The sequence below is a fragment of the Oreochromis aureus genome, linkage group 2 (assembly GCF_013358895.1).
Source record: "Oreochromis aureus strain Israel breed Guangdong linkage group 2, ZZ_aureus, whole genome shotgun sequence".
Classification (NCBI taxonomy): Eukaryota; Metazoa; Chordata; class Actinopteri; order Cichliformes; family Cichlidae; genus Oreochromis; species Oreochromis aureus.
Genome location: NC_052943.1, coordinates 22,848,435 through 22,872,729, shown reverse-complemented (window position 1 = coordinate 22,872,729; position 24,295 = coordinate 22,848,435). Strand labels below are relative to the sequence as shown.

General features: G+C 39.5%; 1 protein-coding gene across 1 annotated transcript in view; it reads left to right on the top strand.

Annotated features, from left to right (window-relative positions):
• Positions 1-24,295, top strand: part of si:dkey-237h12.3 (teneurin-3) — a 134,003-nt gene that overhangs the window by 59,708 nt on the left and 50,000 nt on the right. Inside the window, exons 5-9 of the mRNA XM_039621048.1 lie at positions 7,821-8,059; positions 15,256-15,381; positions 17,611-17,825; positions 21,960-22,167; positions 23,250-23,351. Of these exons, the coding sequence (XP_039476982.1) occupies positions 7,821-8,059; positions 15,256-15,381; positions 17,611-17,825; positions 21,960-22,167; positions 23,250-23,351 (890 nt within the window). The remainder of the gene's footprint in view (positions 1-7,820; positions 8,060-15,255; positions 15,382-17,610; positions 17,826-21,959; positions 22,168-23,249; positions 23,352-24,295) is intronic.

The following is a 24,295-nucleotide window of genomic DNA, read 5'->3' as shown; positions in this document are numbered from 1 at the left end:
CTTTTAAGACATCAGCCCATATTTCTAAAACTTACAGTCAGAGTTACCACTGACTCAGTCTGTCATTAATGAACCCGCAGTTTGTTTTTTGTTGCCAAAAATGAGCTTTATATTTGTGATTTTATGCTTTCTGCACATCTTTGTGATCATTTTAATGATCTGCACGGACCCATATACACGATCAGTGGTGGAAGAAAGCACTGAATACATGGCAGTTTTAGTAAATGATAGTCTTGTTGGTAGCTTGCATTTTCCCCAACAACAGCGGGGTCTCCAGCAGCCGAGGCCGTGGAACACAGAGAATTTCACAACACAGATTTTTAATAGCTGATGATTTTATTAATGTTTTGGTGCCATTCCTACAAACATGAGATGGTCACTCTATAGTTTAAGGATTTCTCGACCAACTTTTAAAGTGATATTACACTGACACATGTTCATGACATAATATAGTTCCCAATATACCAGTTCATCACATTTCTACATTTTGTATGAATCTAAAGGGGTGATTGCTAAGTCGGAGAGACACAATGAGAAGGAAAATACATGATTAGGGAGAAGTATGTGAATATCACTGAACTTGACAGTTATAATCAGAGAGGCCATAACTTAACAAGAAACTTGGTAAGCAGAGAGTGTGTTATACCAAAATCTGCTGTGCAAGACACTACTTTGTCATAAGAGCCACTGCCAAGTTTTCCCCCTGAAACATTAGTTACATCTTTCTTAATCAGTGAGCTCAAAATATCCTGGCTAATGAAGTGTGGTACATTGCGCTGTGACTCAGAAATGGCCTAGAGTAGATGATTGCATTCTAGCCTGATATTTCACTGGCACAGTGTCCCCTTTTCTGAGGCTCAGACGAATGTAAAGTTTGAATTTTGCGTGTGGCAGCATGGCGTAACAACCTCCTATGATCTGACTGAATCAATTGGGATACGTGGTGACAGTCTCACTTTCTCGGGAAGATGCGGTGATTGAATACTAACCGCTCAATGACCTTGAGCTGTCTTAGCTGTATCGACAAAACAATATGTGCACACCTATCATCAGCTGAGGCATAAATCACTATCACCACAGTGGACTCTAAATCAAGTGCTTGTCAGTGGGTGGGAACAGGGGGTTGCCGAGAACCAACTGGGCCAAAAGGGAAGACCCGGTTCAGCACATAATTACAGATGTCAAGAAAACCACCAGGTTGGGAAATGTAAACAGAAGCTCAAGAAAGTATTCATTAGGCAGCCTTCAGGGGGTTTTGGGGCAGCAAAGTCCTGGCACAGCACATAAGAAGGTGGCCCAGAGTACCACAGGGATATGAATCTCTTTTGATTCCTCAACAGTGACTTGAATTTTATTTCTGACGGAGCGTAGTAGACGTGGCCATATGCGCAGACAATAAATAATTCTGTACAAGGCAGTTGATTAAAAAAGTGTCAAGTATAAATCATAATGTTATGATCTAGTTTAATATATTTCCTGTGACATCAAGACCTCCTTGAAAATAAAGCACTCATTTGACAGCATTAGCTACTTTTACAGCAATTAGCCATAATGAATTTCGTGTGTGTAACCTCCCATAAAAGTGTTGGGCTTCAAAGCACGAGTGCACTAATTTGACTCAATACCAACTAGCTTTCACAATGAATAGCTTTCAGTGTTCTTTAAAATGACTGAAGTGCTGCACTCAGTAACTACTGCTGTAACTCCTGCTCATTATTATATGGTGTGCGAATATCACTGATCCCACTGTGATTATGCTGCCAAAGCTGTGTTAAAAATCAGAGTTTGATTTTGCCTCATTTACTCCAGCAGTTTAAACATATTAAACATATACATTAAGCAGATGAAGAAAAATTCAAATGAAACAGTCATCAATTTGTTTTACAACTTGGACCCAGCTATAATTTGTAAAGGAAAAACATTATCATATACTTTTTAAATAACTGTATAAATGTATTCGAGGTGAGCTTTTGTGCTAGGATCGTTTAATGTAAAGGGCTCAATTAGCTGACAAGTACATGTTCAGCTTTATATTCGCTGTTATTCTGAAGAGCTAAGGAGACATTCAGATCCTTAAAAAAAGTGTGGAGTAGTTTTAATAAGCCCCCCAGGTTTTCCCCCTTACTCATGACTTGGCTTCACTTTTCTGTGTGATATTTTCAATTAGAAATATTCAATTGAATTTCATTGTAAAACGAACTGTCATGTCTCTTAAGAGACCGGTGTACATCTGGAGTAATTATTCTTGAGCAGTGCTTAATCATTTGGGTGATATGGTATCAGTAATTTTGATGCCTTTATGGTGTAAGCTATAAGCTCTGTGTGTGTTCCGCTGTATAAAAGACATGAAGGTGTCTGCTTTCCTAAATGTCCTTTGGAGGAAGTTTCAACATTTTTTTTTCACTCCTTTTCAATGAGATTCAAGTAGGAAAGTCGTTATGACATTTGAGGATGATTCCTTTGAAGGCCAGCATAGCCACACGTTGCAGTTATAAATGTACTGTCAATCCTCATTGGATTCATGCATCATGGGAGTCCTTTGGTGAAATGAAATTATGTCTCTGCTCTAAAATCATCATGTGTCCCTCAGATACTGCATTTTCCTCATGGAAAATGTACTAGAATTGTTCTCGGGGGTGAAAAAGAACTGCAGAAGTAATCCAAGAGGATTTGGTTTATGCGTGTGCGTGCGGAGTTGTTTGTGTGGGACGCACATGTAAATCATGACTCAGACAGTCATGCTTCAGATAACAAAGGAGAAAGGGAACTTTTTTTTGTTCTTGTACAACAGCCACTGTGTCATGATTGCACCAGAACTGATTAGTCATGTGTAAGACACCAGCCAACTAGCCTTTTGGAAGAGAAAGGAGCATGCAGTGATGGCTGGTTACCTGCCAAAATGGATGGTGGTGTAGACAAAGTGGTAATCCTCAAGACATTTTTTTTTTCTTTTTCTGCATGTTTTGCTTTTTATTTATTTTGCCAACATCGTTGGTGCCAAGCACATTTCTGTGGTGTTTCCAGGTTTCTGCATTATTTCCCTCTAGCCTTTATTTTAGACTAGTCTATAAACAACTGCTGCTGGTGCTGCTGGTGGTGGTGGTGCTGCTGCTGCTGGCAAAATGTAGTGCATCTTTTTTAAACATGAACAGTGTTACATTATAAGGAAAACTAGATTCATCTAAAAGACACATTATAAATGTAACCTTATTGGAAGGAACCACAAATATATCTCAAAACTGGGTCTCATGCAGACTGTCTCAGACATGGTGTTATGCTATAAAAAACACATCATTGTATACATAAAAACTAAGCTATCAAACCTATTCAGATTCACTAAACACGATAAAATCCATGTGCATATCTAGTGGAGTGACTCGAGATGGAACCATGCTGATCAATGGCACTAAAAAGTGTGGTGACGCAAAAATACATTCACAGTGCAGAGCTAGCTCTAACAGATTAGCACTTGCTTGCACACCCGCTGTTGAGAGGGCAGGTGCTAATCTGGAGGAGAGACCATAACTGCAGCAAGTGTGAAAACAAGTCACCGCAATGCCAACTCACATCTGTAGTCTTTTTTGGCCGTATTTAAAGCAGCCTGATTATTCCAGCTCTCACCTTGAAATGCTAATGCTAACACTGAAAGCGGCTAATGGCCAGATTACATATTCGGAGGGCTTCGATTTACATTGTTTCTAGTGTGCTCTCTCACCCCGACAGCTGGAGGTTAGCCGTAGACAAATCCACCCACTCACTGTTTAGTCTTTTGTCCTCTATGAGGATTTTTTCAAATGTCATCATGATGACAAGCAATGTTGTGAGAGCAGAGGAGACCAGGCTGGCTGCTGCTTTTGTGTTTTCGGGCATCTCAATGGGACAGACAGGCGTGCACACAAACACACTGCGATCACACTGACACACAGCCATTCACTCGCTCTCTATCCCTTTCAGTCTCACACTCTCTTGATTGTCTCTTTTCCCTCTCGCTCACTCACAACACACCACACTGCTATCACTGGGGCTGGCTGGATTAGCATAGTAATGTGCCTTGTTGCATCACACTGGCTGTAATCAATTACAGCCGGTCATCCAGTGTCTATAGCTGCAGACATTTACACTAGTCTGCTGTTTGTTAATCATGTCCAACAGCATTTCATCTTTAGACCCCTTCAGTCTTCTCTTTAGAGAAAAGTGGGGGCAAACATGAAAACCATCAGCACTAGAATTACTGAAAACGCCAAGTTCAATAAACGTCCGATATAAGAATTAGTCTTGGTAAGGCTGGTGCACACACATTCTAACAACTTTCAGACTGACCCTGCATTCTCAAGTACGAAGCAAAGAGAGATTTAACTGATGCAAGTATACCTGATTTTACAGTTTTAAACCACTAATGGATGTGCCATATGTTCCTGGTAATTATACACTGATTAGCCTCAACACTAAAACCAGTGACAGGTGAAGTGAATAACACTGATTATCTCCTTACAATGACATCTGTCAGGGGCTGGATATATTGGGCAGCGAGCGAACAGTTCGTCAAGCCGATGTGTTGGAAGGAGGAAAAATGGGCAAGTCTGAAGATCTCTGAATTTTGACAAGGGCTAATTTGTGATGCCAAGAAAACTGAGTCAGAGCATCTCAAAAACAGCAAGTCTTGTTAGGATTTCTGGCATGTAGTGGTTAGTAACTACCAAAGGTTGTCTATGGAGGCACACGTGGTGAAACTGCTCCAGGGAGCCCATAGTGATCGCACAAAAAAAAGCTATTGTAGTACAAACTGCAGAAAATTGTAATGATGGCTATGATAGAAAGTTGTCAAAACACACAGTGTGTGTCCACTGTTGAAAGTACCTGCAGTTGGCACCGTGGAGTGTGCATGCCTGTTTTTTGCCTAGAGAAGAGATGGCCGCAAGGTTTGTACTGTGGAAAGAAGAATCAGTGCTAGTATTTGTGTGGATATTACTTGGACATTAAAAACGGATCTAAACATTGGTGCAAATGACATATATTCTTTCTTGGCAACAGTATTTACTGATGGCAGTGGCCATTATCAGCACGATAATGCACTCTGTGACACAGTAAAAATTGTTCAGAAACAGTTTGAGGAACATGACAGAGATTTTGAACTGTCATGTCGGCTCACGTCGACTTGACCCGACCTTCAAATTCCCAAGATCTCAATCCGATCAGGCATCTGTGGGTTTTGTTGGAAAAACAAGTGAGATCTATGGAAGCCCCATCTTGCGACTTATAGGACTTAAAGGATCTGCAGCTAAGGTCTTGGTTCCAGTTACCACAAGACATCTTAAGAGGTCTTTTGGAGTCAATGCCTTGACGGATCAGAGGTGTTTTGGCAGCACTAAGGGGGCTTGCATACTGTTAGGCTGGTGGTTTTACTGGTGTGGCAGATCTGTGAAGGTAGATTTGCATTATTCAGTCAGTTAATCAAATAAACATTGTAAATATCTATACAATTTTGTTTGATTTGTCTAATAGTTTCTAAAAATGATACTTTGTGTATTTGTTTTTAGTGTCTAGTAGTAGTAGTACTATGTCTCTTTCCTGAGAATGAAAATATAATGCATTCATAGCACTACCCAAATAAAGGACACACAGATTTACTGCATTTATTTAGAGACAAAACTGTCTCCAGATCATCTGCCTAACTTGCAATGGGTGTTCACCTTCCTCAGATAGAGTACATAACCCTTTCAGCACACACATACACAAGCACACAAGTCCATGTCTCTTTCTGTCTACCTCATCAGATTGCATCCACTTACACTTAACTCCCCCGATAGCCGTGTCTGTTTGCCTGCGTGTCTGACTACACGTCTGCCGCCTCCAACGTTGTGCAATTTTTGACCTCAATTCATACCCAACTGCATATTATAGAGTCTGCCGCAGCTACAGTACAGATTGTTCCAGACTGAGCGGTCTGAACTTCTCTTGGTTGCAGATGCCCGGTGCATTGTCATTCCAACAGTGAAACCTCATAACCTTTAAATGGAATCCCTGTCTGATCACAATGGCACGTGTCAATTGAGGCATTGAGGAGCCAGACGATACAAATCTGACATTTGTTCTTTTAGTCAAGAATTGATCAGTGGAGGTTTTACCTCAGAGATATGCTCACAGGAGAAACAAGAAACCTGAAATATCAGCGGCACCGCTGAAATACAAGAACTGCATTGTTGTGAAGGTTTATGATGTGTCCTCCTGTCACATGTGTAAAATCTGTATGCTACAAATCAGCTTTACTTAGAGACTAATATTCAGTCTGGAAAAATAAGAATGTAGCAAAAGATGAAAGAATATTTTTTAGGGGCATTCAGAGCTTCCCTGAACTATGTAGCCATGTGTTCATATTATATAATCAGCCAAAGTCTGATTATTATTAGTAAGTGTTACGACATGGATTTTCAGTCTTTAACTGCTCGACTTCAGATTTTTCGCTCAATTAGCCATTCTCAAGCTCTTTAGTACAGAATCACAGTCAGGATTAAAACAGCCTTTACAAAACTTACATTTGAGACTTCACAGATGCTGCACAAATAATTGATGAGCAAACACGGGTTTATCGGTTTATTGGTGTGTTTAAATTAGTGGTTACCATGGCAACCATCTCCTCCAGGAGAATCTACATAACACGTTAAACACGACTTGTGGAAAACATTGTGTAGGACTTTTAGCAGAATGTGAGAATAAGAAAGCAAATCTGTGCATTCTCTTGCCCTTGGTCTGTGAAATTTGACTAATTTAGCACATTTGTTCAAAGTGGTATTTAAATAACATTTTTTTTTTTTGTCTTATATAAGTCGTTGTTTGCCTGGGAGCCTGCATTTTATTGCTATATCAGTTTAGATGTTTATATTTATTGTTTTAGTGTTGTCCTCACCTTTTATGCACTTTGTTTTTTTCTCATAATTTTACAGCACTTAAGCACAAGATGGTCTAGTTCCAGTTGATATTAGGTGGTACAATATGGGTATTTTCAGGTGTAATTTTGTGTGTTACAGGTGTGGGTGACTCATTCATGTGTGAGTACACAAAGTGTTCATAAAGAGAAAAATCATAAATGACGCTGTTAAGTATTTTCTGGAGTACTAAGCTACTTGGGGTGCCTTCCGTTTAGAGTTTACAATAGTGGTGTAAAAAACATGTAATCAATTTTCTAACTGTATTCTAACAAAAACGGGCATTGCAATAAGATTATACAGTTGAGGATTGGAAGAACATTTTCAATGCATGGTCAATCTGTCCAATTTCCCTGGCTGTCCACATAAGCCTGAAGGCATTTAGGTATTAATCTCTAAGTAGTGGCAAGAGTGGCAACAAGGCTTAATTCATTTACTTAAGAGCTTTTCACGTGGGGTTTAAAAGTTAATAGGACGATCACTCCGTAGTGCATTTGATTAAACCCTCTTAATTACCCCAGGTATAATGGGCTATTAGCAAAGGCCCAGTTGTAAAAGGGCAAGTGGGAGATGATTGTTTTTATGAGGTACTTCTTGTTCACCTTTTCCAATGTCAGGATTATACAGGATAGTAGATTATAACCCAGTTCCTCCTGTGGTGTGAGCCATGTGGGAGTTGTAGCATTGCTGGGCATATTGAATTCTGATGATTCTTTATGCGTTTAACTATGTAATTTTAATGTGGAATTGTATCTATTGGAGGCACACTGGACACAAAACCAGTAGCAATCTGGGACATTTTGTCAAAGATAACCACATCATAACTGTGTGAGGTGGAACCACTGCCTTAATAATGTGACTTAATAATGCTGTTTTTTTGTTTTTGTTTTTCTACAGGCACTTTCTTTTTAAAACGGGCACAGGGACGACACCTTTCTTTGGCGCAGCAGCCCCTGGGTACACCATGGCAACGGGGACTGTTTACTCCACACCTGCGCGCCCTTTGCCCAGAAACAGCCTGTCCAGGGGGGCTTTCAAGTTTAAGAAGTCCCCTAAACATTGCTCCTGGAAATGCACCGCCCTGATTGCTGTAGGCATAGCTGTGGTTCTGTCCATCATTCTCTGCTACTGCATAGGTAAGGCTAAGATAAACACAAATTGCATTTTAAAATCAGAGACAGTTGTTTATGATTAATCTCCAAATGCACAGCACTGTTCACAACTTAATTAGCTTCTTTTTTTTGGTTTGTTAGGTTTTTTGTAAAGAATGTACCTTTTTTTCAACAAAAGTTATATGCCGCTGTTTAGTTTGAGAATAAAGAGTATAAAAGAGGAAAGAATGAAGGAAAATATACAATTTTACCCCCAGACATGATGACGTGATCATAATTCTCATATTTTTCCACTTCAGTCTTAGCTTTAAAACTGCATCATGACTATGTGGCTAATTCAATTCTTAATAAGGGATTATTACGTATGTACCTTACCAAAGCTATTTTATAATTTAAATGCATGCTTTTTAGCACTATGTTCTTAAAATATATGTAGTTAAATAGAATATAACTAAACTCTGCTTCTGTCTCTTCACAGACAGACCTTTAAAAAGAACTATTTTATTATATGTATTTAATGTCTGAATCTTTTCAGTGCCCTATTATGTCTCAATTAGTAATGTCGTGATAGCTCTATACAAACAGCCACACAGCAGCAGCACAGGTTGGGTCAGGTGGGAAGACAAAAATAGGAATATGGAACCGGGGCAGGATATCGTGGACATTTGTATCACAGCTTTGGTCTCATTTTCAGTTGTGTTACTTACCTTATTTAAAAGTAATTGAAATTTAAAAGCTAACTCGGTGTAAGTGTTTCTTTATGTCACAATCATAGACACACCTCTTGTCTTAATTTCACAATGTATGTTCCCTATAAAATGTGCACGTCTTATCAGTTCAATACTTCTGCTATACCAGCTTTTTAAATTCGCTTCTCTTCCAAACGTATCCTCCACACACTCGAGTACTCACAATGTTTTGCTGCTGATCCTGTTTGGAAAGAGTTCAGCAGGTGAAAATTTAATCTTTAAATTGCTCATATTACCTGCTACTCTGGGCTGAACATCTTCACCGAGGTCTAAAAACAAGATTTCCCCCTTGATTCTCTGAAATAGCAATTAAGAGCAGATTCAGCCTGAAAATCTAAGCCTCCACTGACAATATTTTTTTGGAACCATATATTGTTTATCGTGCACATATTTACACTGTTAGATGCCAACTGTTCTCATATTTGTAAATTTAAAATTAACCAACCATCTAGCCAGACAAAATGAAGTTTACCCCAAGCTTTGGTTAAAAATATTGCCACTGCATAGTTTTTGTTATTGCCTGACATTGCTTGTCACCTGATTACATGAAAAGCAATTGTTTTTGTGCCAAGAGCAATGTATGTCTTTCTATTGTAAGGAGAAAAAATATGACTCTGTCATCTTCATTGACATTTGACAACCTTCAGACAAGCCATTTGGTCTAATGGAACAAATGAGAGGCAAGCTGGCTAGTGTGAATGAAGATGGCATGCCTCTTAATCTCAATGAAGTTTGATCTCTGCCAGGAATATTGCTATTTCACTGCCTTCTCCTTTTTGCAGCAATTGCAGACGTCGCGATATGATTCAGTATCTGACTAAGCTCTCAGTCAGATATGCAGACATGCCATCAGTACACTTTCCAGCAAGACATTCATACTTGTTTCCCTTTGACAGGGGGGTGTGCATCACCCTCACGCTTCTGATCCCCATCTCACAGGCCGACAGGCCTTTCATATCTTTGGGGGTTTCTGTTAAAACGCAGGCATGGAGGGAGGTTCAAATGGCACAGATGGCAACGTCAGAATGGAACAAGTTTGGGAGCTAAACTCTTTTAACAAAGGAAGCAGTTCTAAACTCTTGAAATTTAACCTTGGTCCACAAAGCCTTTGTTGCACTACAACTAAAACCCGTTTATACTGTCAAACAGGAAATGCTTTTATCTCGGTCAGGAAGATAAACTAATGCTCATCTTTTAACCCTCCTTTGGGCATTATTTCCTTCAAGAAGGCTTTTGAATGCTCTGTTGTTGATGTTGTTGGTTTTTTTATTTATTTATTTTTTACAGCGTGTCAGAGCTGACTTCTTGCTAACCTTTATAATCTTGACCACAGCAATAAAGCCGTTACAGATTCATCTCTCCTCCTGCCCTCCCTTGTCATCCAAGCCCTTAATCTTTACACTGTGCCTTTCTCCCAGAGCGGATATATAAGTATTCATCCAGCTTGGAGGCAGGGGAAATGTGACACAGTTGTATAAGGAGAAATATGGCGATGTTGGGAAGATCCTATAACTAGTGTTTTATTGCTAAATAGAGAGGGAAGTGCTCTAGGAGGAGAGGTCATAAATGTGCTATATCAATATCAATATTCATAATCCCTTTATTGACTTAACTGTTTAGTTACTTGGTTGTGGTTCGTGATCTTGTATCATAAAATTAAAATGAATGTCTACATAAATATTTTACCTTTGCTCCTCCGTGGAAAGGAATCAGTTGCTATTTTTGTTTGTCTGTTATAAGCTTGTGCTCATAACAGATCTGCAGAGTTTACTCAGGAAGAATGTGCAGAAACTGTCATTTGTTCAGCTGTTGTTACTAACAGTTCTAGCAGATTGGATTCATTTACAACATTTTCATCCCAACAATCACCAACTCGTTTAATTGTAGACCTGTCGAATGCTTGGGAATTGTATTTTTGGCCCGACTCCAGAGCGTACGCCTCATCTTGCTCGGTGCAGAAATGCGTGCGCCCGTGTGTGTGCACGCACGTGAGGGAGCGTGAGTTAAACAGATGCAGCCCTCTGCCACTTGCCTCAGGTGTCTGAGAGTGTTTCCACCACTTCCTCTCTCTTTCATCCACCGCCAATTTACCTGCCAGGTGCAATGACTCAAATAGCGACAATGTGCACTCATACTTTAATACTTTTCCGCTGTCAGCTCGCACAGTCCCATTGGTACAAAGACAAGCTCAAAGACAAATACAAGCACACCTTCATCTGCAGCATGTGAAAATAGACCGTGTTTCCTGCACCATATTATTCAATATCTTTTTTGTTCTGAAACTGAGGTTAAGATTTTATTAGCAATGATTTTTTTGGAAACAAGTATAGTTTAGATAAATTGTTTAGGTTTTTTTTTTTTATTGAATACATTTGAAGACTTAAATCCTCACCAGCAGAACAGTAACAAAAATCAGACCCTGGCTGACCGACAACAGCAGCTCCTGCAATTCAAATGAGGCAAACCTGCTGAGGTGAAGCTTTCGTGTTCCAGCTCTGCAAACTGGCCTGATTGGAAGGATTTCAGCGATTGTTCAGATATAGGGAGGCCAATCAGGACCGAGTACAGGTTTAATGCTCTGATTGAATGCAGAGGGAGAAAACCGTGTGGATTTTAGGAATGGACTTAAAACTCAACTGCATAAACAAAGCATGTCCTCACTGATTAAACTGTTGAAAGTAAATGAAGATAAAAGACTTCCCTTATTTTGCATTTGTGTTTCAATGTCAGAAAACTGTAGAAAATATATTAATAATGTCTAAAAATGAACCATCCACTATTTTGTGGACCTTTTTGCCCCGTGAAAGTGCATCTTATAGATTTCTCATTTATGATGAAAGTCATTCACTGAAACATTGTGCCACAAAAAAAGAAAAAATAATCAATTTTGCACTATTCATTTTATTTACTCAAAGGCTGGCTGATTAAGGTGATGGCTATCACAACAATATACACGTAGCAGTAACCTTTGGTTTTAACAAGGCTATAAAATCTACCAGAGAAAACTGGATTGGGCAGGTTCCTCCACCCATGCGAAAAGCTGAGTACTGTGTTGGAGAAACTTGATGTGCCAATCAAGTGCAGAAACTTCCCAAGACACTGAGCTTTCTTAAATTGCTACAGGACCAAAAAAGCAAACCTTGTGTTGGTTGATGTTGTGGGAGAGAAAATTGTTAAGCCATTTGAGTGTGATGGAGACACTATACCAGAGAACAGGAACATCTTAGGTGTACTCTAAGCTGTAGAGCTTATTTCACAGAATCCCCTGGGGAGATTTCTAGAAAGATGGTATGAAGCAGGTTCAACCATCAAACAACTGTAACTCAACAATTTTGAGGCTGTTGAGTTAGAAGTTGTTGCTGGTATTCTGTGACTCCAGATAAGCTCTCTTTCTCTCAGGTAAACTCACTAAAGATTTTTGGGGATATTAGGCAATAGAAAAGCTTCACCTGTTCTGACTGCTTTGTGAATCCTGTAAAACAGTAGTTTGCCTGTTTTATTTATTTACCTATAAATAACAGAAACATATTTCATTTGGCACTCTGTTTGTCTGGTAACAACACTAACAAGAATCGTGTGAACAAGGTGTGGGAATTTGCTCTGAGAGTAGCCAGGGGACTATTGGATGTGTATATCAGAGCTCAAACAAACGTGTTGCCAACTCACAAATTCAGCCTCTTATTCATCGTCCATGTAGATGTTCCACAGGCCAAATTTTGACATCAGCGATTAAAGGCTAGCTTTTCCAGCTTCTTTCTCAGGAAGAGAATTTCTCATGGTTCTATAAATATTAATTGAATGGACCTAGGCTGCAGGAATAACTTAAGCAAATTCATAAATTGAGGGCTATTCACCTCAAAGCAATTTGTTGATGAGGTAAGTAGGGATTCAGGCCCCAGTGCGCTAAGAGCAGAAAAGAGGGAAGGGCTCTCTGTGATTCTGTGGTGCCTCGGACACACAAGCGCACACCGCCACACACAGTTTCCTTTCTGGTGGATGGCTGGTGATTCTGGACACAGGATTGCAGAGCAGATAGACTCTGCATCTACAATTAGGAGCCAGCTGAGTCACACTGTTTTTTTTTTCAGAGGGAGAGATTTGTATAAAGATTTGTTTATTTGTTGTTTTTTCGGTTAGTGGGATTTTTTTGTGGCATGTCAGTTACTCTGTAGGGTCACCACTTTGCCCCAAACTACTGAATGGATTGTCTTGAAATTTGAAAGAGAAATGAATCATCCTCACAGGATTAATGGCTTTGGCAGACTTATGAGTCTTCTTGCATCACAGTGTTTGTATTTGTGGTTCTGAGTGAACCACATGCAATCGAATATGCTGCATATATTCAGGATCCCTGAAGGACTTTGAATTCCACGGCTATTAATTGGACACTATTATTGTGTTAATGTTTCATTATGTTGATCCTTTTTATTTTCAAATCAACCATTTCTAACATTTTTAATCAGCCACTGTTGGTCCATAATCCAAAATAAATAAACAAAGTATACAAATTGTGATGGATTGTGTACCCAAAAATTTGTAACTGGTAGTTTTATAGGGACTGTCAATCTACACTATATTTGTTAGTGCACACATGCCATTCAGTGTCTCGTTTGATGAAGCGAACAATCTTCTACCTGCTTAGAGTAAGATTTTTTTTTTTTTTTTGCAAAGACAGCTTTTGAAAAAAATATTAAAAGTTATTTTACCTGCTTTATTTTTTATGCAGTTAATCATTTTTCTAAGCTTATGTCCCACAATGTTTTTTTTCCTTTTTCTTTTTTTTTTCTAGGCAGAGGGTGTTTCATTTTAGGTTAATGCACCGTGTCCCCAGCTGAGCCTTGCAATTTGGGGCCCAGCTTAACAGACCATGTTTCTTTTGGATTCTCTCCTCAGTAAAAGCCACCAATATGTTGGTCTAAAAACTGAAAATATGACCACGGAAGACTACACTGTGTTTGTATTTAACGTGAGAATACACAAGACTGTTGTAGGGTGTTCAAAATATGTACATCCTATCTGATTGTTATATTTGAACTGAGACTTACTAGGATTCTAACACTGCCAAATATTCAGAAAAAGTTGAAATATTATTTGTGGGAATCGGTAGAGAAAAAAGAAAGAAGGAAAAAAAGAACAGGTGTGCTCAGATCGTACAGGATTTCACATCGGGAGGTGCTCCCTGTGAAAAGTCAGACTTGTCAAAATTATTGATGAACCAGTCAGAAACCATTTCTACAGGTGATGCTACTGATTTGTTTCAGCAGCACCTGCAACAAAAAAAGATTCTGACACTCAGCATGGTGTTACCTGAATGTGCTGGTAAACATTATCACTCAATGCTATCCGCATTATTTCACTGAAATCCAAGCCACCGGTGCACCTGTTCATACAATCTACCAAGGACGAGTCCTGTGTGCTTTCAGACTGAACTGATGCCAAGCATTTCCAACAGTAGCCTTTAAAAATCACACACACTCAAATGATTTCTTAACAAAGTATCTATTAATACATTGTCCATACAGTTTTCCGTCTCTCTTTTGGTCTCCTTCACATTTGATAGTCTCTCTGGCCCCACATCCACCTCTCAAGTTATTTGCTGCAGTCGATATCCATCTTCCCAGCGAGCGATGGGTGTTGGAGAAAAGTTCCTCCTGCAGATCAAATGGTCGGAAATCAAGATGCTTCCTCAGCATGTTTCCTGGCTGGTGACTTTGAAGGAGATTGGCCCTCTCGCTGTGCTCACAGAAGTACCTCAGTTTCCCAAAACAACAAGAAGAACAGTTTGATTGCACCCAATACTGCGACAATAAAGCAGGTTGTCTGAATGAAAGCCAGTCACAGTTTAGTTATGTAAGAGAACTAGAGGAGTGTTGCAGCATCTTACCCTCTCACTTCCCTCTCCTGCTGTGAGTGTCTGTCTCAATACATGGTCTTACACTTTCATCAAACTCTCTCTGCGTCTCTCTCTTCCTCCATCTTCTTTTAACACATAGGGCTGCATCTGTGTCCTTCCTGCTTTGTATTAGTGTTGGAGAAGTTACGACTTTTCCAGTGTATCTTGTGTGCTTGTCTGAAGTGGAAGCTTTTCGCCAAAATAGAAATCCTGCTCTCTTAAATACAGTAACTGTTTGTGTCCAGGCACTTTGGAGCATTAATGAACAGCGCTCCCCAAGGAAACATGCCACAGCAACGGGGTTGCTAACTATTGATTGAAATGACTCTGTCTGGCCTGTATCGGTGCTGTGTTTACATAAAAGCCACCCATGGCAGCGTAGCCACTGAAAACAAAATTCAAACTGAAATATTGGAAGTTAAACTGTTGTTGTTTTCACCCTGCATCGGATTCAACTATTGTGCACTCCCACTGGTCTTTTGTGCTTAAGTGGCTTGATTGTTTCTGTGCCACTATTTGGTTATTTGTTTATCTATTTCTACAAGCCCACGCAGTTATTTTTTTTGTGTATTTCACAGCAATGCACCTTTTCGGCCTCAATTGGCAGCTCCAAGAGTTGGACAACCAGCCGGCTTTTGAAAATGGAGGAGTTGGGAAAACAGGGCCCACTCAGTCGAGTGTAGGGACAGCTCTGGCTGCTGATGGTGAGGAAATAAGAATGACACGTAATGCACAATATTAATATTGTTTATTCTTTTGTTGGCTTCACTGGATTTTAGTTTGGTTTATATATATATATAAAATATATTGTGTGGGTTTTAAATATTCTGAATACTAAACAATTTAAATGAAAGAGCAGGTGTTGATTAGTTGTTTGATACAGTTGTCCAATGAATGAAAAACTTTCATCTAAAGTCAAGGGTTCCTTTAGTTGATGCATTTGAAATTTAATGTCAACTTTGGAGAACAAAAAGCAGAATGAGTTTTAACGACACACAAACGAATTAAATCAAGCAAAGGTCTAAATGGCAATAAAGACAAATTGCGGCAGCAAAACATTTGGCTTCCACATTCAGCTCAATGCCCAGACTTTCAAATTTATTGAGATCTTTCACCTTCTGAATATTAATTAACTGATTCCAGACAGCTTTCTACTCTCTAATCATAATCTTGGACCATTGTGTATTCATCAACAAGCAGGCGGGCCATTGCAGCTCACCTTACAGCAAAAGCCACCAAATTAATCTCTAAGCGCACACAGTATTTAGAATGCATAGCCATGAAAACAATAATTGAGTTGAGTAGGCCAGGCAAAAGCTCAGTTGTTTAAACTCAACTAGATTTAAATCCTCATAAGTACTGCTAATTAAGATAGCATGAGACAGGTTTTGGACTGTTTAAAGGCAATCAATAGTCAGCTATTATTCTCCCTGGAGGTAAACTTGGCTTCCAGTCTTCACTTTGACTGAAGCTAAAGTGACAGGCAATGGCCTCATTACACACACAACACTGAGGCATGCAAATAACTGGGGTCTGCCACAAACAGATATAGCCACAGCTACAGTATATCTATGTCCGCACTCTATAATGCGTAAGAACAGAAGAAGCAGTGAAGGTATGCAAGTGTATCATCCAGCTGCATTCCTTCCTCCGCAGAGCCTTAGATGGTAGGGGCTTAAAAATGCTTTACAGCTTTTTCTTCTTAACAATAAAATGTATTCTTATAATAGCACCTCGCAAGCTACAGTTTTTTAAGTGAGGGTGAGTTATATTTAAACCCACCATTTCTCCATCTTTGCCACTCAGAGGGCACAGTTTAAAGACATCATTCTCCAAATTGTTTTGATTTGCTGTTATTGGTCTGGCAAGGTAGTGCTCAGTATATGTGACAGATTCCATTTAGACCTTATCTGATATGAAGGCTTAGTCTATGAGTCACCGGGACCAAAGTAAAAATGGAAGACTTGGCCTCTTAGTCTTATAAAAGGGCAATTATATCTGGTCATTTTGTTGTTGAGCAGTGCATCATGGACTACAGGGAACCATTACTTTTAATACTCCCTTGCTCAGTCACAATTCATTTGGAAAAGATGTGACTATTATGCCCCTGTGCATGAATAAAACAATTCAATGCTGGAAAGCAAAAGATATATGAAAAATGAGAGGATAGCTGAACATTCTGTGATGACTTATTTGCACTGTTGGTCAAATGGTTAAAAAAAAAAAAGACTTGGTTTTTCCAGTTGTTAAAGGAATTTGCACAATGTAACATCTCAGTGTGTCCAGCCAATGCCAAACCAGCTCAATGGGGTTTAAATATGGGGACTCTGCTGCCCTTCCATCATTGTCCACTTTTCTTCTTCTGATATTTTGGGTCATTATCGTGCTCTACTAGGATGACCAACCAGTCGGTCTCCCTTTTTTCCACCATTTTGATAGCGCTATCCTGTGCTAGTTCCTGCAGTAGAGTACAATAATCAGAAGGTGTAGTAACAAAGTCGGTTCTGATACTGGCTTTGCACAGAGACGGAGGCTGTGTGAGCGAGCGATCATTAAAAGTTGAGGCACCTATAGGAACTGTTTGCATTAACTTTCAGTACTTATTTCCATTGTTGTGAGAAAGCTGTTAATCCTTTTTCTTAATCCTTGAGTATGTCTGCTTTTATTAAACTCAGATGACTCTTATTAAAGTTTTTCTTTTTGTCTTTTTTTCTTACTTTCCAGTGACTTAAACTTTTATTATAATTATTGTTTTATTCATTTATATATTCATTCTTTGAGTAGTTTAGTAACTAGTCTTTGTATGATTTATTTAGTGGAATTCATACTTATTTTTCAGTTATTCTAAAACCTTTGGCTGGTTGTGTTCAGTCAATATCACCTTAACTCTGAACACCTTAAAATATGGTCTCGGGTTTGTTTCTCTCTTATAGGACGGACTAGCGTGCTTCATCCGGAAAACAACTCCATCGATACTGGGCAGGTGGACATAGGGAAGCGAGTGGGTCAGAGCATTCCACCGGGTGTGTTCTGGCGCTCTCAAATAAACATGGAGGAACCGGGCTTTCTTAAGTTCAACATTTCAGTACAGAAAAACGCACTGATTGGAGTCTATGGACGAAAGGGCCTCGCACCATCTCACACTCAGGTAAAGGCTTTGATGTAACTTCTTTAAAACTTGGATAGTGTGAAACTGAGTCAAGAAAACCAAAGCACATCGTCTTATATTTGAAAAGTCAGATTGATAAGCGGTGAAAACATATTGCTAGAGAATGTGCTTACTGGGGATAACCTGGATGGATTGGATTGGAAATAGATTTAGGACCCCAATATCTGGTCTCACCCTTGCTGCTCTGTTCAACTCACTCAACAGATTTAATTACATTTAACGTCCTCCAATGGTGGATATGAACATAAAGTCAAAACAGCGAAGATATCCTGACATTTCTGGAAATCCTTCCTTTTGCACCGCCTATCAAATCAAACGCCTTTTTCTGATGTTCTCAATTTGTTTGCACTTATAATACCCTGTATGTTTAATGTTTTGCATCAACAAGAATTATTGTACATCCAATTAAGGATGTAAAGATTTTATTTTTTTAACCTTTCATCATTTATTTATTTGCACCTTTAGGGCACAACACAGTACTGACATATTAATCACCTTGTAAAGGCTTTTTAGCTGCTCAGTACTCCATTATCAGGTTGTGTGCATTGGTTAATAGAGGCTTTTCACTAATGGGTGCCTGCTGTGTCTGGAAAAAAGGCAAACGGTGAGAGTGAACCAAAAACCGTAAAGTTTTACGAGCTACTGAAATCTCTCACCGAACACTTTTCTTAAGAATAATTACGGTAATTATCTGTGAGTTCATCACTACGAACAAGCCTTTTTTTTCATATATATACTGAAGAGAGTTGTGGTGGCAGTTGAGGATTTAGATATTTGATTGCATTTTCTATTATCTGTGGAAGCCATTTCTCTGTGTCCTAAAGAAGATGTGGGAGAAACTGCCAGTGTAAATTCAGATTACATAAGGGTTGTTTTTTCTTTCCTTTCCTTTACTTCTATATGAATATGGGGGCTTTTGCAAATTAGAACTCTGTGTAGTTCAGTTTTCTGCTCTCAGGTTTGATTTGCCCATGTGTGTGGGCATGCACAGCTTTCACTTCCACTAAATGGCTGCCATTTGCAAATTGAAGTGTTTCCAAAATGTCTGATGTGTCACTTGAATGGCATTTCTGGGTATCTGAATGTCCAGTGTCTAGTGATGGTGATGGAAGCACTCAGACAATGGCTATTTTCCACCACACTTGACAGCAAAAGCTCTTAGCTTCACCTTCTCGACATTCTCTCTTAGTAAAGATGGGCTTCACTCAAGTGAAGACAGTTAGGGCCACTCTTTGATGGAAGAAAGTCCAATGCAAGTGACAATAGGTGAGCTGGATTGCACTTTCAAGGTGAAAAAAAGGTAGCCCAACAAAATCAAAGACCAAAGGGTACTAATTAACAAGACACTACTTTTATGTCTCAAGCAATTGTTGCACTGACACTCAAGCTTGTCAATGGTGGGCACTGTGTCCATTGTGGCCACTTCCAAATTACATTCTATTCAGGTACTGGGGGCACAAATCAATGCATTTACTTAACTGAGCATGAAAGACCCCAATGAGAGATATTGACTGTTCGTCGTATTCACAGCTTGGAAGACAAGACTGCATTTAAGTGCAACAGCCTTTCCACCTTTCTCAAATATAGACTTCCTCCATCTGCTATTGAGTGTCTCTCTGTGCTGATACAAACCAGAAGTTGGGAGGAACAAACTTTCCTTTTTTTTTTTTTTCTTAGCAATTTGTACTCTGTTGTACGAGTACGGCTTGTCCACTCAATCTAAAGGCATTCACAGCCTCTGAGCATTCCTCCTCTGTCCGTGGGGCATCCAGCAGTCTCTTCACGCTTGGTCTCTTGACTGTTACTCACCCGTATTGTTGGATTGAGATGAGTTGGGGAGGGGGCCTTTCACACAAGCTAATCGAGATGTATGCACTTGGCCGGGGGGTTTAGGGTTTCTGGGATGAACTGTTTTATTACTTCTCCCTCAAGTCAACAACACAAAGAAGTCAACTTCCGCCAGGTTAATATCCCTACCCTGGCCCCCTGCTCTGCTCAGAACGCTTTAAATCACAGTGTTGACTCCTCCTGCCCCTCGCTTAATGCTCTCTTCTCAGTCGTTTGCAAGTCAACTAAAAGGTCGCCTGGGCCTTTGGGTTTGTCACATTCCTGAGCACTAAATCCTGTTTTAATTCACCTTTTGTCCCCATTGTTAATCCATTTGGACATTTGTTGTGTTTCCGTGAGACAGAATTTTCCATAGGTTCTCGATTATAAGTGTCTTTTTTTTAACGCCCTTAATGTAGATTACAAAAGAATGTTAAAATTATTTGTAAATTCAGTTATTATTACTGGAAGCAAATGATGAAGTGTTGACTTCCAGCTGAAATAAACGGAACGTTTTAATCTGTGGTCGAATTTTATAAACGTATGTGTCTGAATTTTCCGTCTAAAAGTGCTTCAGCTGTGGTGTCAGTCAGAAATCAATGGCTTAAACAGTTCATCAAAGCCGTCTGCAAACAGCCTCATCGCTGGATTTGAATTGGAGCTCTTTAAAAACAGCTACTGTGCCAATCTGTATGCATCCCACTCCTAAGAAATCCACAGACTCTGTTCCAGCCTGAGCCTTCACTATAGGCTCAGTGCATCTGTGTAGCTAACAACTGCGTTAGCCAGGGGATCTGCTGTCTTCATCAGATGTACTCCTCTGCAGCCTGTAGCATGTTTGGGGATTTTTGTGTTACACTGTTTTCTGCTGCAGTGCTCTGTGTACCTTGCAGCTTCAGTCAAAATGAGGCTCAGGTGTCGAGCAGGTGCAGTGAGACCAGATGTACCAATTTACTCATTGGCAGGAATAACTCGTTACTCCTTGTTTACCCTTTAAATCAGTGTTTGTTTGGAGATGATATATCGATATGCTGCTAAATTCCTCACATATAACAATAAAAAAGAAAACGCCTGAGGTCACCGTGTCTTTAAGTTGCAATTGTTCTCATTCACTAGCGCAGTGCTTGTTCAGGGAGAGCCCAGGGCATTTTCTGTCCCTAAAATGTACACATTTTTCCTAAATGGCTGTTCGGGCAGTCTGCTGTTGTGAAAGCTAACAGATACACGTATGATGTTAAAAAGGGAAGGAAAAAAGTTACTAAACACAGCACATGAACATGAGATGAGAAGGAGAGTTAATGCCAATTAAGGCAGTAGCTAAATAATCAAACACAGACTCACCTTGTAAGAAAAAGCTACCTCAAATCAAATTATATGTGGTGATAAATGTTCTTATTATAATATCTTGCAGTCAGCGTTGGTTATTTAGACATCTCACAGTAAAGTACTGTATAACAGAAATGTTTTAATCAAACTAATCACTCATCCAAATGATACCAAACTTGACAGTGCACAAGCATTGCAAAATGAATCATTGATTAGACTGATATTTATAATGCTTTGCATTTACATTATACTGTTTATGATATCCAACGCTGATTTGTATTCAGTACAGTGGATGGTTATTTCGTGGGAATAATCTTGGAATCCATATGGTTATTTCTTAGGAATCTAAGGTTATCAGGACCGTTATCATCAATGATGATAGTTTTCACTGCCGGCCAATCAAGTCTACTGACTTAAATTTGAAGAAACTGTGTAAACTGTGTATAGACGTGATTGAGAAACGTGGCATTTATTTATATTCTGGATAGGTGCTCCTGAACTGAATAAATGAGAATTTTTACTATCAGCATTATTACATTATCAATGGTAATTTAGCAGATTGTAATAAACACATTGCCAGCCTGTCTGTAAATTCACTCCCAACCGACGTACAATATATTTTTGGAACATTTTTGAGCATTTGCCCTAGAGCCATATCAGCTCTATCAGTATACAAACACCTCTCCAAACCACATCTATCAACTCCAAATAGCTTTCACTGAAAAATCAACATTTATTATACTCTGAATATTTGCTGTGTACACGAACCTGTTATGGCTGTGTCTTGCTTTACAACTTCACTTTGAGTCCCTGTCAGACTGTGCATGCAAAGCATTCAATATTTAAAAAGATCAAAACTTTCTGAAAGCTCTCTCTCTCTTCTTTACTGATTTAATTAGGCTGACATTAAAGGTGCATCTTTTGCATCTGCTGGAATCTGTTCTGGCTTTTGTTTTGCAGTATGACTTTGTCGAGCTACTGGACGGCAGTCGGCTTATCGCCAAAGAGCATCGGGCTCTGAGTGAACCGGACACAAGGGCCCGCTCAGACCCAGTTGCCGTCCACCAAGCTGGATTCATCCAGTACCTGGACTCAGGAGTGTGGCACTTTGCGTTTTATAATGACGGACGGAACGTGGAGACGGTCTCTTATAACACCATCATCCAAGGTATGAGGACACACATCTGCTATGAGAATGAGTGCAGTTGGAATAGTGTGTAATAACATGTTCAGAAGACTTTAATTTAGCTGTGCCTGCATGAACAAACACTTAGATATTTGGAAAATCTGGCTGCCACACAAACATGCTGAGCTTTTTAAACTTTGAGAAAGCAAGGAGGCAGATCTGGGCTTCCGTTGGAGGGTAGTGGATTATTGTGCTCAACACTATAATGCAAGACCATACACAGCATTGATCCTTCCCTCCTAACAACCTCTTCAGTGTTCTGAAGTCTGTGAAATTTCCTTGTGGGTTTTGCGGTAGGAAAAACACTGAGGTTGAGTTAACGTTTTTTTCTTTTTCTATTTCCTTCGGGGGTTCCATTGATCTGGCCCTACAAATATAAAGGTATTGACGTGTGAGGTCAAAATTGCCTGGGTCCGACGCTAGCTCAATGAACATCCAATACAAGCTAGAGTAATAACAAAAAAGTTTGCCCCCTTAACGCAGATCAAAATGAGGGTCCCAGTCTTTTGGGGGTGCCTTTTATGAGCGATGGTCTGTTGAATGAACACAAGATCCGTCTGTAGGATATGTCAGATTAACTTCAACTCGGAGAGGATTTGAGTTGTAAACACTCAGGAGATTGCATTGCTTGTGTGGGCATGATCAGTCACTCAAGGGTTTGGGGTGGTGGTGAAGCGTTAGAGGAAATAAGAAAAAGGAAATTGTGTCAAGGAAATACATTTGTTGTAATTTAAAATGCCTTTGTGGCTTTTACTTAACATGGCTTACATGGGAACAATTGGGCTGCAGAATAGTGTTATGGAGGCTTAGACCTTATTCGGACGTGGACAAATAGCTGTAAATGTATGCCATGACTGATGCAAGCAGTGCAGATAAGAGATGCTTAGAAATTCTAAATTAATGCAGGGGGGATAAAAGAAAAATTGCTGGCTTGGTTGTCTTGCAGTATTTCATACATTTTTACAGTTGTCAAATGTTATATTAAAGAGGAAATTTAGATTTGTTGTAATGTGACAATCTGATGAGTTATTAATTGTTGGAATTACATGCTGCTGTACCCACAGAATCGGTGACAGAGTGCACACACAAGTGCTATGGGAACGGGGAGTGTGTGGCAGGATCGTGTCACTGTTTCCCAGGATTCATAGGACCGTATTGTTCCAGAGGTAATTGCTCAGCGTCTTTATTCATCTTAAAGGGTCAGTTCAACTAAATTAAAAACAAACAAAGACAGCTATATATATATGTGCTTTAGAAAATTGGATTGCCATAATAACTGAAGTAAATACACTTTTGTTTTTACAATGGTATGTTTGTCAGTTGGTAAGTTTCCAGCAGTCTCAAACTACAAATGCAGAATTTGCTGTTTAGACTGTTTAAAGAGACTCCAGTGGATATATTCATGCATTGCTTGTCCACCAGAAAGAACAGCTCAAATATAATATTTGCTTATGTATTGTACAGGCCTTTTCTGTGTGTAGATCTGTCTATCTAGCTATCTGTGACCTGCTCCTGTAAGACTGAGGTGCTTCCTGTTCTGATTCTTGATATGATTTGTGTTCTGGCTTTTGGTCATCACAGGCTATAACTGTACTTGCACTTAATTGTTGCAGTTTCACATTATTGTCAACTAACTCCAGCATCTTCATGACTTTCTATTTGGAACCATGCAGATGTTCGTGCCTCCCAGATCAAATTTCTTAAAAAAAAAGAAAAAAAAAGTAATATTTGGTTACGGACAGAAGGTCCTGAGTTCAATTCCACCACCTGCTTTCTGTGTGGATAGTGCTCTCCAGGTACTCCAGCTTCCCCCCACTGTCTAAAGACATGCAGTTAGTAGGATTACATTAATTGGTGAATCTAAATTGCCTATAGGTGTGAACGTGAGTGCGAACAGCTGTCTGTCTCTAAGGATAAGAGGAAGAGAATGGATGGATAGATAGATAAATTTTTAACTACAAGTTCAGTTTAAAACATGTGCACAATCGATACGTGAATACGAAGTTGTATCTGGGAACATAATTTGACTACCAACCACTGTAAAGACTCGAGGAAGTTTTCATTCTCTTGGCTGTTTTTTGGCCAAGCTAAGCCTGCGGGCTGCTTGCTT